The following is a 13586-nucleotide window of genomic DNA, read 5'->3' as shown; positions in this document are numbered from 1 at the left end:
AAAAAAAAAGAAGAAGATATTACCAAAAAAGAATAATACTGAGAACTAGAGGCCAAAATCAAGCCTCCTGGATCTTAATCCAGTTCTCATTCCTCTATAACAAACCGATCACAAGCATGTTCCAGGACCGTCAAGGAAACCAGCTACTTAACCATTGTAGTGGGCGAAAACGAGTCGTTTCTGTGGTAGAAAACTCCCAGACTCCGTGCACGTGTATAATCTGCTCTGCTAGATCCATAATAAAGGCTCCAAAACTATGGGTAAGAGCACATATGAAAGTGGAAATGAGTGCAATGGAGTTGCCAATTTTATTAACGGGAGGAAAAGAAGAGAAGGCAAAAAAAAAGGGAAAGCAAGACCGAAAGGGACGCTAACATCCACTGGGTACCACCTTCACCCCTGCAGCCCTGCGGGATCATCTACAATGATGACAGGAATGTGCATGCATAATGACAGGGTCAAACGATCTCAACTAATCAGAGTTGGTGTTAGGAGGCTCTGCCCTAAACAGATCCCATAAAAATGCAAAGGCCGTGTGTCTTTATGGCAGCATAATTTATAATCCTTTGGGTATATACCCAGTAATGGGATGGCTGGGTCATATGGTACATCTAGTTCTAGATCCTTGAGGAATCGCCATACTGTTTTCCATAATGGTTGAACTAGTTTACAATCCCACCAACAGTGTAAAAGTGTTCCTATTTCTGCACACGTATGTTTATTGCAGCACTATTCACAATAGCAAAGACTTGGAATCAACCCAAATGTCCATCAGTGACAGATTGGATTAAGAAAATGTGGCACATATACACCATAGAATACTATGCAGCCATAAAAAAGGATGAGTTTGTGTCCTTTGTAGGGACATGGATGCAGCTGGAAACCATCATTCTCAGCAAACTATCACAAGAACAGAAAACCAAACACCGCATGTTCTCACTCATAGGTGGGAACTGAACAATGAGATCACTTGGACTCAGGAAGGGGAACATCACACACTGGGGCCTATCATGGGGAGGGGGGAGGGGGGGGGGGGAGGGGGGGAGGGGGGAGGGATTGCATTGGGAGTTATACCTGATGTAAATGACGAGTTGATGGGTGCAGCACACCAACATGGCACAAGTATACATATGTAACAAACCTGCACGTTATGCACATGTACCCTACAACTTAAAGTATAATAATAACAAATAAATTTTAAAAAAATAAAATAAAAAATAAAAATAAAAATAAAAATAAAAAAAATGCAAAGGCCGGCTCTGTGGCCCTTGGGGAGAAAGGCAACTCTCCAGATATCTTTGGCTCCAGGCACCTATGGCCTTCTTACTCTTCCCTTCATACCTCAGTCCTGCCCATAGATATCACCTCTATTTCTGCTCCATTAAACTCCCACAGAGAAGTATTAAACCACAGCACATCCTAAGTCAGATGTTATGAGACAAGGCTGAATTTCTCAAGCCCATTGACATTGCCACGGCCCCAAGCTCTTACCTTTTTTTTTTTTTTGAGATGGAGTCTCGCTTTGTCACCCAGGCTAGAGTGCAGTGGTGCCATCTTCGTTCACTGCAACCTCTGCCTCCTGGGTTCGAGCGATTCTCCCGCCTCAGCCTCCCAAGTAGCTGGGATTACAGGTGTGCGCCCACACCTGGCTAATTTTTGTATTTTTAGTAGAGACAGGGTTTTGCCATGTTAGCTAGACTGTTCTTGAACTCCTGACCTCAAGTGATCTACCTGCCTCGGCCTCCCAAAGTGCTGGGATTACAGGTGTGAGCCACTGTGCCCAGCCCTCTTCCCTATTTTTAAGAGGTTTCCTCTGTAAGGGAGCAGACTAGGGTGGGAGATAAGGGGTGGGCAATATAGCTAGAATTCAGTAATAACCCACTACAATGAGTAACTGACGTGAAGAGAGATGGAGAGAATTCACTAAATGTCTCACCTGCACAATATTTGTAAAGGAATAAACACAAACCCCTAATCGCCCTCAAATGAATTGCTCCTCATTTACCACATTTCTTGTTTCCATTATTGTCTTCTCATCTTTATTTACCATTAACCTGTGTAGCTCTTTTTCGTAGAAAACAGTCTAAAGGCAAATAAGCCTATTCGATATATCACTTACAAAGACCTCTGAATTGATGGCGTCTCTATTAATTTAGTTTTACTCTGATCTAAATAGCCTCTCCTGAGGAAGCCTTTTAAAGTCCCTGATCCTGCCTCTGGGGCCAGGAAGAGATTTTTGTCAGTTTCTCAATTCTAAAGTCATATTAAGTTTTAATGTAAGTTTTCAGAAAGGAAGGAAAAATATTTAACCTCTCCCCTAATAACCCCCCAAATTTTAATAATTCACAAGCACAGAATTCCTATAATTCTTGTTCATTCTTCAGCCTTCTTTATTTTACTCCCCCAAATCCTGCCTAGCATGGATCAAACAGGGCACAAGCCAGGGAGAAATTTAATCACTCATATCTCTGCCTGAGGGATTGTCTAGGTACTATGGTGACAGACACCTCAGTGAAACTATGTGGAGGAAAAAAGATTTTTAAACTCCTAGACTTAAAAAGAAAGAAAGAAAAGAAGAAAGATTTCTGATGGATTTGTTGTCAACACATAGAAGCACTATAAAATAAATCCCACATGGTCATAGACAATCAAAATTACTTCTTTAGGGACCCCTTTAGTAAAACCCCAGAAACAAACTATTCTTCAACTGAGATATTTCATAATTCTTTCTCCAAACTCTGCGTATTTTGAATTTTTATACTTTCATTGACTTGTTTTTCCTTGCTTCATGTACAGCTTCTCCACAGAGGATTTGTAGGGCAGAGGAGTTTCCTCGGCATGGTACCGTAGTGGTGGATAATGTCATTACACATTTGTCCCAATCCACAGTATCTGCAACACTAAGAGTGAACTTGGATATAACTATAGACTTTAGGTGACAATGATGTGTCCACATAAGTTCATCCAATTGCAACAAAGATACCAAACTCTGCTGGGCGATAACGGGAGAGCCTGTACACCTGTGGGGCAGGGGGTAAATGGGACATCTCTGCAAAATTTTTCTCAATTTTGCTGTGAACCTCAAACCGATCTTTTAAAAAAACCCTCTCTTTATAAAAAGTGTACAGCTTCTCCGTTGGTAACTTATTCTGATATGGGAGTCTACAAATAAAATCTGAATAAAAATCAAAGTCAAGTAAAAACTTTTAGTCCTTAATTTTGTAGTTTACAAAACTCCGTCTTTGGACTATTTAAATGTAATTCATAGATTTAAAAGGAGGGACGGAAAATAACTGGTCTCAGAGAATAAGCAAGGCTAATATTCTAAAACATCGCCTGGCCTAATCAGCACTTAAAACAACTCTCACCAATGATATGGTTCACTCAGGCTCTGCTGAGACACAAATCAGAATTTTTTTTCCAGCCCATGTTCATGTACAGGAAACCAACAGGACTGTAAACACAGGAACAACAATCAACAAACGCAGATGTTCTGGACAGTGAAAGGGCAAGTGGCAGGAGAGTGATAATAAGGCCTGCGGCGGATATCGGAGGTCAGGGCGGAGCGGGCTCCTGGACTCTGCCTCTGAGGGGCGCTGTTTTCCGCCCGCTGTGAATCCACTCCACTCCACTCCTCCTGGTCGCCAACTGAGCTCTCTAGTGATGAGAAAACAATCTGAACATATAATCGGCACTGTGTGGCAAGGACGGTTCAGGCCTAGGACAATCCTGACCTGGCCAGCAGGAGGATCAGTCATCAAGGGCGTATGCCTATGAATCTGAGAGTCAGGAAGGCTCTCCCACTTGGAACCAGAACCTTATCCTGCAAAAATGTTTGAAGGAGATTCTTCGACCCAGTCATCTGGGACTGTGTTTGAGATAACGAGACCGTGGGGACCCATCAAGGAATTACCTGATGTAATTTAGATATCATCTCTATTATGGACCTGATCTCTTTAATAATGGAGATGGGAAGGGCAGGAAGAGAATCAGTGGATATCAGTGGAACAATGCCGCTCAAAGCAACGTGGTTTTCAACTCAATTTCAGAGCAGAAAACAATTCTTTGGGGTCAACAGTCCTTTGGCATACCAAACAAGAGGATATTTATAGATATGCATAGCATTTTCTTTTCTAAAAGTAGAGTTCTTGGAGAAGATGCTATCCACTAAGAGAAAACCCCAACAATTCCAGATTTGGGCTTCCTCGGCTCTTGCCTGCTTTTGTAATTTCTCCTTCATTATCCACTCCAGCCTGGCCAACAGCCCTATTGCTCTGATGCACTAGGATCTCTGTGTGTTTCCATGGATTGTCCCTCAACCTTAAGAGGTAACAGCAGTAAAGAGAAAATGGTGAAAACATCTAACAGATTTAACTGCAAACAAACAGAATAGATGATATCCAAGAACTTTTTAAGCTCTAAATTCTATGATCTATGGCGAACATACATTCACCAGTCATCCCAAACTCATTTAACCAATAAACCCCAAATGGGTTTTCTGTTGCTGGGGCATCTGTGTCCCCAGAAAAACCATGTTAGGGATGGTAGCTGTGTTCCCAGCCTGGCTTCAGACTCTAACTTTATGCATAGGGTGTGGAAATACCATATAGTCACATTGGAAAAAAAGTATAGAGAACAAAATCTTCAAAACACTAGTGACTGAACAAAAGATCTGATAAACTTCAGTGACCCACAATGTGTTACTGATTTCTAATGCTTGTAGCAAAAGGTGAACAGGGGGAATGCAGGTTCTGAGAACTTCTGGTACTCTCCAAATTTCAGAGGTTAATGGCACTGAGGTTAATGGCACTGAAAAATTAGAGTTAACTCTAATTTTCACTAAAGTGGTGATGGCTTTCCTTCCCCTTCATGCAACTATCACCACTTTCATATATTCCAGGAGAGACTGGTGCTGTTTTCTGACTCACACGTTTCCAGTGGGTAAAAGCTGGATCAGAGATGGGAGTGAGGGTGTTGAAGAGAAGGTAAGAGCATGATCAGAAAAGAAAGTGTATTTGAACAAAGTTAACTCCACTGTCATGATGAAAACAGGGAAATAAGAACAACACAACGCACTGGTTCCTTGTGGGGAAGACAAGAGAAGATGCCAGCCATCCCCTGTATCTGCCCGCCAGGTGACAGCCTACGGCTGGAGCAGCCCAGCTGCTGGGCACGTGGCTGTGTTGCGCTGTGGGCCTCGGGAGGGTGGGACGGGATGGTCAATGTGTAACGGCTGTTTGCGTGAATGCGGACTCGGTAAATTGTCTGCTCCTACCTTAGGGAGTTTCTGTAATGATTTCTATTCCTTTTACTCAGATATTTATTAAAACTCCCAGCAAAAAACAAAACTGTCTAATTAAACTATTGTCTACCCTTCTTCCCACTACTAGAAGAACCAAAGATGGCAAAATGACTAAAATTCTGATCAGAAGAGGAAGAAAAATAGGATAAAGATCAAAGTAGAAAAATTAAAACTGTAATGACGTTGTGCTAAGTTAAACAATAGTCATTCCTGGCCGGACGCAGTGGCATAAGCCTGTAATCCCAGCACTTTGGGTGGCCGAGGCAGGCAGATCACTTGATGTCAGGAGTTTGAGACCAGCCTGGCCATCATGGTGAAACCCCAGCTCCATTAAAAATACAAAAAAAAAAAAAAAATTAGCCAGGTGTGGTGGCAGACACCTGTAATCCCAGCTACTTGGGAGGCTAAGCAGGAGAATTGATTGAGCCCAGGAGACAGAGAGGTTGCAGTGAGCCAAGATCTCGCCACTGCACTCCAGCCTGGGTGACAGAACAAGACTCTGTCTCAAAAATTAAAAAAAAAAAAGTCATTCCCTAGAATAATTCATTTTTGATATAAGATGGGAGGCAGAAAGTGAAGGACTGGTTTGTGAAAAAGTTACAGAAAGCTGCTTAATGATGCAAGACATTGTACCCTCTTCATTCTCCTTGTCTAACTCACCTTCATAAATAGATAAGAATGAGGCAAAGATAGCAGACCTGCTATCTTTTAGTTTGCTATACTATACTACATTTGATAGCCAATATTCACAGTCAAGTAAAATATCAATTTGAAATCCAACATATAAAGTAGTTAACTCTCCGAAGACACAGGGAGGCAACAAATTATTACATGCTAAATAAAGCGCTGAACATTGTTTTTGTACTTAAACAGATTCTTATCCCAGGGTAGCCCTCCTCCAAGCTCATCAGAGGTAAGCTCTCAAATAGAGGAACAAACCATGATTCAGCACATTTAAAAAGGATTTATACCCATTCTTAGAAGGACACCCAGAGGAAACACCATCTGAGGTCTGAACAATGATATCTGCTTGCCCTTTGATCTTAGTTTAAGAACACTTTGTACAACTTTTTTTTGTTGTTGAAATGCCACTGAATTTCAGATTTACTCTTTGTAATCTCTTTAGAAGAACATCCACTGCTTCTTTGAATCACACTCTTGCAACCAAATTCTCCAAACTGTTTTTGCTGTGAGTAGCTTGCAGGCATGGATTTATTTTCTGCTAACAAAAATCTTCGTAAGTACAGGTAGCTTAAACGAAAAACAGTACTACTGATGCTATGTTTAGGAGAAAGAGATAGTGCAGCATATCTAGTTACAAATACAAGTAGGGAGTATTCCATTTTTCTTCTCATTTATGTTTCCCAAGAGTAATTTTGTTCAGAAGATTGCCACTATTTTTAGCACAAATTTCTTGCTGCTTGTACTAATATATACTGATTCCCTTTTCTGAGCATCATTTGAGTTTTTTAAAATTTCCATTTAATCCTAGCATTTGGAGATCAATACCTCGTGAATTCAAATAAACAAGTGAAATCTGAAATGCAGATATTTAATTAAATGTTTTTACTACTCTCAAATGTAATGCATATTACAAATTAACATACTTATAGGTGACTAATAAAAAAGGTATATTAATAAAGCATGATGATTTACCTCAAATACTGTGAACCTCCCTGTCCTAAATGTCTTCACTTTAAACTTTTTCCTCAACAAAAATCAGGTATACCTTTCTAAATAATCAAATCTTCCAGATCAGTGAAATATGAATTTGAAGTATGGGCTATGTCTATATTTTCACTAATTCAGTCTTTTCAAAGCACCTTCCATGGGGTCAGCATTATGTTAGGCACTTGGGCTACTGTGGTAGGTTAGAATGGTTTCCGCCTTTAGAGGCTGACATCCTATGGGGGAGACAAACAAATGAGTAAGCAAATTTAACAAGAAAAAAAAAAAAAAAAAACTTGTGATAAGTACAAGGAAGGAAATAAGCAGAGTGCTGTCATGGTACAGAAGTGGGTGGGATGGAGGCATGACCAGTTTAAAAATACAGAGTGGCAGAGAAGGTCTCTCTTAGGTGAATTTTAAGCTAAGACCTGAAGGATACCTCTCCAAGGTCACCAAATTGGCAGGGATGCTGATTAGGCTGCCAAGACATTTTTAGCATTAGAAAACAAATAGAAAATGGCATCTGTGGCCCTGAGTGAATGCAAGTTCACGAACTCACCCAGGCACTCTGCACACCAGCAACCCAGGCAGCAGACGGTTAGTATTTAGAAGGTGACACATCCCAGTCTATTCACCCAGAAAGAGTTTGAAACAGTCAACATAAACAACAGTGAGCTGGTTGGATGACCAGCACTTGCGCTATGAGAGAGAAATTTATCCTGTTGATTCATACTTCCTGATTGGCTGGCTGGCTTACAAGGCTCAGGGTGTTTCAAATGTATTTCATGAGTAAATTATTCCCCCAGTCCCAGGGAAGTCGGATGTTTACAACTATGTAATACTTTCCCTTGTACTTCCAGTTTGTAATTTACTTAACCTAGTAGGTATAAGAGTACTTTAAAACACAGCGCTGTAATGTTTATCTTTCTGTAGATTCTTTAATAGATGAGTCAGGTAATATGGCAGTTAACATGGCATTGATACCAATTAGGAAATCTGTAATTCTCCAGCATCCCTATATAGAGAATCCAACATTGGTACGCAATAACTTTTTTCAAATGACTGTCCTTCTTATGTTCAGAGTCATGACAATCAGATTTTACCCCATTCTAGCCTCTCATGATGAAATACCCCTTTCCTACTGCTAAATGGATTAAGATGAAATAGAATTGCTTCATTGGCAGGTGGCATGGCTTGCTGCTTGGATTCTACTTACCTGCAAAAGGTCTTCTCTTCATACTATCAGTATAGAGTCCAGAACTGGACCTACAGTAGCTATAACTTGTACAAGGAGCCCAGTGATGGGATATGAGGGGCTTGGGGTAGAATTCCCATCCTAGAACTCTTTCAGTTCCATGTCAGCCTGTCCTGGGGCCCGGAATTGCACTACTGGGTGAGTTCTCTTGAAATTTTTCAGGAGATATTTTTTATATCTTTCAAAATCCTTTATGAAAAATGTTAATATCCCTAAGGAGATAATATGTTAAAACATCACCCTAGCAGGATTAGTTGACGGCCAGCTTTAAGCAGTGTGACTCAGAGGCAGTGTGTCAGAGAAGCAAAGGAATAAGGGGAATTTGGGGGTCACTAAATACAGTAAATGTGACTGTACTTTACAAACTCGCCTTAGGCCCAGCTCTTGAAATTTCAAATACCATCTAAGGCAGTGGTTTCCAAACACTGACATCACCTGAGATCTTGACAAAACACTGACACTGCTGGGCATGGTGGCACACTCCTATCTTCCCAGCAACTCAGGAGGCTGAGGAAGGGGGATTGCTCGAGGCCAGGAGTTTGAATCCAGCCTGGGCAACGTTAGGAGATACTCTTTATTTTCGTACAAAAAATACTGCTACCTGGTTTCCACCTCCACACATTCTGATTTGACATGGAGTGACACCTGGGCATCTGGATTTTTTTAAGGTGTTCCCCCCCACCTCCCACGTAACACCCAGGTGATTCTACTGTGTAGCAATGTTTGAAAGTTTTGCTCTTCATCTCTTACTGGGATAATGTATCCATTTCCTTCAGACACGAGGATCTCCTGTGCCAGTGTTTCTTGACCATGGTAGCATGTTAGAAAAACCTAAGGTACTTAAAAAAAAATGATGCCTGTGCCCCATCCTCAAAAGATTCTGACGTAACTGATCTGGGTTTACGTAGTGACCCTAATAACCCTAGATCTCTAAGTCCCCTGGGTGATGCTACAGGGCAGCTAATCCTGAGAACCTCGGTCCAAGCCCAAGAATTGTTTTCCCAGGGACTGTAACACGATTCTCTGTGAAGTAGCCAGGAGTGCCAGTCTTCCTCCCCTTTGTCCAGGTTAGGACTACCCCCAAAAGGCAATAAAACATTTCCCCAAAGCTGCCAGGAAACCTGGGGGCGGGGGAGGGGGGTGGAAGGAGAGGAGAGGAAGAGGGCAAGGGGAGGAATTTACTGAGTCAGAAGCAGCAGAAAAGTTAGAATAAGGAACAGCGCTGGTCCTCTGCCACCCTGGCCCCCACCCACTACAAATTTTATTGACTGGCATGAGAATTTCCTTAGAATGCTTCCTGGAGGTGGCTCAACCTTGGATTTGGTTCCAATAAATTGTGAAAATTCTTGTCCAATCAGAACCTCGGGTAGTGCAAGCTGCCAGATTGGCAGGCCCTGAGCCTGGACTCCCTGTGAGATTCTGTTTCACGAATTTCCCAGGAGGATTTCTGCACCACTTGGATGCCAATCGTCCTGCCTCCACATCCTCCCCTCCCCCCCTTGGCTCTTACCCCCCACGTTCTCTCCCTCAAAGCTCAGCGGAGTTGGGAATCATAGATAGGCTGGTAAAGAAATCACCCAGATAGTCTAAGCGGGAATCATTCCGGTAAGTAATGCCGTTAAAAGACGAGCGTCTTTGACGTGGCTGGGAGACGCGTGTGCTCCTTTGGCGAGTGTCTGCTCACCCACTCCAGGGCCTGGGCACAGCCACTGTCTCACATGGGAAGGAGGCCCGCGAATACCCACCCCGCCACGCAGCTGCACCCATCCCGGGCGTAGCCACTGCACCCCTGGTCTGCCCGCCGACAGCGCGTCCCTCCATCCTATGTCTGCGCTAAACTAAGTCAGCTTATGAATGAAAAGCAGTGCAAACCGGAGGCGCTGACTCCGAAGAAAAGAGTCTTCTTCGCACCCTTCTCATTTACAGATGAGAAAACTCAAGGGGGTGGGAGGGGGGAGAAAGGGCGATGTGACTCGGTCCGGGTTTGCCACAGAACATTTGTGGCGGAGCTCGATTTAGCCGCCCTTGAATTTCCATTCTGTTGCCTGGCAACCGGTTCAGAGGAGCTCAGCGCCCAACCCCGGCCCCTACCCCGCACCCTTTCACTGCCCGTGCAGCTTGGGCTGCATCGATCAAAGGTTCAGCCTTTGGGGACAATGGCCAAGGGCATGTGAGCGGGGGCACAGGATGGATTACCCCAGCTGAGCTTTCATCCCGCCCCAAATAGGAGCGAGCCCCGCCCGGGCGGGATCCGAGCGCCTTCTGCGGTGCTTTCGGGACTTTCCTCTGCAACCTCTCCCAGTGCCGTGGATACCTCTAAACATACTCATGCCAAGTTTTCAAAGTTCCCAACCGCTGTCGGATTCCCTAAAAGTCTCGGTGGGAAAACTGCACTCTGAGGTAAGGGGCAAAAGAAGTCAGTTTAGAGGGAATAATCGTACTGAAGAGCCCTCTTACCAGGATGGCCTCACTCAGGCTGGACTTTTCTGCTGCAGTTGAGTTAACCTGATCAGAGCTGGGCAAGAGTGAAAAAAAAAAAAAAACGCGGAACGTGCTCAGGGAGTCCGCAAAGACACGCCCGCTGGGGACAGCGCTCCCGGAGTCCCGTGTCCCGGCCGGCCAGCCGCCTCTCGGGGCCTCGGCGCGCAGCCCTGCCCGCTGCGCGGGGGAGCGCATGTGCCGCCCACCGCCGCGCAGGTGGCGAGAGCACAGCCTGCCTGTCCCCGCGTCCTCTAGAGCTCCAGGCGGGACCCGCGCGCCGGGAGCTCCTCCACTCCCTCACTCCACTCCCTGGGCCCGGGACTGAAAAGGGGGAAATGTTCTCGTCATTAGGTTACCCCAAATCCTTACCCAGGTTCACAAAGCTCATGACCATGTCTGCGTCGCTGAGGAAGGCGCTGTCCTGCGCGCTGGTCAGTGGGGACGCGCCGCCGCTGCCAGGTCCGGGGGCCAGGAGGCTCTTGCGGTTGAGCGGGTGCGCGGCGCCCGGGGCCGGCTGCCGAGGCTGGGACGAGCTGGCTCCTTCGTGGGGCCAGGGCTGCTGCCTCTCCCCCTCCGACGCCCCGTCCTCCTCGTCGTCGGCGGACAGGGCGTTGTACAGATCCAGCATGAAGAGGGGCGCGGACTTCAGCCGCCCGGGAGGGGGCTCTCCGCGAGGCGGCGGCGGCGGCGGCGGCGGCTGCTGCTGCTGCTGCTGCTGCTGCTGCTGCGGGAGCGCCGGGGGCTGCGGCTGTTGGAGGCCGTGCAGGGGCCGGGGCCGGTGTGGGAGCCCCAGCACCGACAAGATCTCCTTCTGCATCTCCCGCTTCTCGTGCGTCTTGAGCCGCCGGTAGAGGAAGCCCGAGGAGGATTGCGGCGACGGCGGCGGCTGCTCCGTGCGGCCGGGGCTCCCGCCGTCCCCCAGCAGCTGGCCCCCGGCGGCGGCGGCGGCGGCCGCGGCAGCGGGCAGGGGCGGCCGCAGCGGCGGGGGCCCGCAGCAGCTGCACAACAGCCCCCACCACCAGCACAGCCACTGCGCCCTCCGCCCCAGCCCCGGCATCCCCGCCCGGCCGGGCTGCCCCCGCGGATCCCGCGAGGCGTGGAGCGGCGGAGCGAGGCCGGAGCACGGCCGCTGTGGCCCTTGGCGTGAGCAGCCCCCGCCACCTCTCGGCGGGCTCGCTTCCCCTTCCTGGCCCTCAGTCCTTATCTCTCATGGTCGTCCGGGGCGCCCCTAGTTGCCCAGGCTAGAGGGGTGGCGAAGGGGCGATCACCGGGAGAACCGCTTGGAGGGGAGGAAGGGGAGCCCCACAGCCCCGCGCAGGTCTCTAGAGGCGCGCGGTACAGGCCAGGTGCGTCCGATTCCGGGCTGCGCTGCAGTCTGCGCCCTGGCTCCTGGGCGGGTCGCGGCGCGGTCACTCTGGGCCTCGCTGGCCGCTCACGTGCGCTGCCCCGCGCCCTCCCTGGCGGCGGAGTGGGACCCGGGGCGGCGGGGTAGCGGGGCGGCTCACGAGCTGCGGGAGATGCCCGGCATCACCGTGGCGCACGCCCCTCCCCGGATTGCAGGGCCACTGTGAAGTTTACCCCGGCGCAGGGCCCACGCTGCGGCGACAAGGCGTCCCCAAATGCCAGTCTATTCCGTGAGGTTTAACTTCGTTCTTGCTCACGAACTCCGCGCCCCTGAGCCCTCGGTCACCGTCGCTCCCCCTCAAAATCTCCGCGCGCCGCACGCCTCAAGTGGAGGCGGCGAGGATCTTGCTTTCCTTTCGGCGCTCGCCCGGCTGCCCAGCAAACCCGCTCGCAGAAGGGATGGGAAGGAAGGGGGCCAGTGCACCCAGCAGCAGCCGCGGCGGAGGCGCTGGAATTCGCAGTCTCCAGCCTCTCCACGCCGCGCTTCCCGCAGCGGCCAACGTGGGCTTTCTGCGGCGCGCCGGGCTCAGGTACCGCACTCCAGCCCCGGGACTCCCCGCCCCGCGGTAACCGACAGGCTAGCAGCCAATCGGGACCCGAAGCTCGCGGGCTATTTAAATAGCCCCGCCCCTTCTTTCACCCTCCCTCTCCCGAGAGGCGTCGCCTCCGCCGCGCGTAGGTTTCAAGACCCGGGAATTCTTGGAGGCAAGCGGAGAGCCGCGAGGTGCCAAAGGCGAAGAGGTCGTCGCTAGTAAGAATGATCTGACCAATATCCCCCGATCTGAAACTTTCTCTTTTACCATCGTTTAAAAGGCCTAAGTTGATGCTTTAACTAAATAAAAATAATAACAGCGATTAAATCACCATACTGCCAGAATTGAGGAAGAAAAGAAAAATGATAGCTTTTCCATCCCTTCCATAGTTTCTCTTATTGATGTAATGTAGGCGTTTAGCGGACACGTGGCTTTCCACGGCAGCTGCTGGAAGTTGGGACACACCCTCTGGGAAGGCTACTCACAAACTGACCACAGAGAGGGCCACATGTAACCCAAGCCAGCGTCCTGAGGGTTTGGGGTCGCATGTGTTGACTTATCTGTTCATTTGGGCTTTGGTTTGGCTTCTTAAGCTACACCCAAAAGAAAGAGGATGTATTCAGACAATATATTAGAAAAGTCGTCCCCTGTCTTCTTGGAAATGACTCAGTGCTTCTCCAGCTTATCTATTAATGTTGCATTTTAATATTGAAATACAATGTGACTTATATGGTGCAAGATAAAACTTGAGGAGAGGTGATAAAGATAACTCCAGGAAGAGCAGGGGCTTGGCATGCACTCTGAATAGTCAGGACAATAGATAGGGTCCTGAAACACAGGTTGCTGCGGACTTTAGGCAAGATAACACCACCAACAACACCATTTGCCAGTGAGGACGCAAATTCATTTGCCTTTACCCGCCCAAGAACATCCAGCCGTCTAT

The 13586-nt window shown here is 47.6% G+C and overlaps 1 protein-coding gene across 1 annotated transcript in view; it reads right to left on the bottom strand.

The window, feature by feature from the left end:
* BMP6 (bone morphogenetic protein 6) overlaps positions 1 to 12622 on the bottom strand; it is a 159322-nt gene extending 146700 nt beyond the window's left edge. Inside the window, exon 1 of the mRNA XM_025383877.1 lies at positions 11076 to 12622. Coding sequence (XP_025239662.1) covers positions 11076 to 11763 — 688 coding nt within the window. The 5' untranslated portion in view covers positions 11764 to 12622. The remainder of the gene's footprint in view (positions 1 to 11075) is intronic.
* Between the last annotated feature and the right edge of the window lie 964 nt (positions 12623 to 13586).

This window comes from Theropithecus gelada, chromosome 4 (assembly GCF_003255815.1).
Source record: "Theropithecus gelada isolate Dixy chromosome 4, Tgel_1.0, whole genome shotgun sequence".
NCBI lineage: Eukaryota > Metazoa > Chordata > Mammalia > Primates > Cercopithecidae > Theropithecus > Theropithecus gelada.
This window is presented reverse-complemented; position numbering and strand designations above follow the sequence as displayed.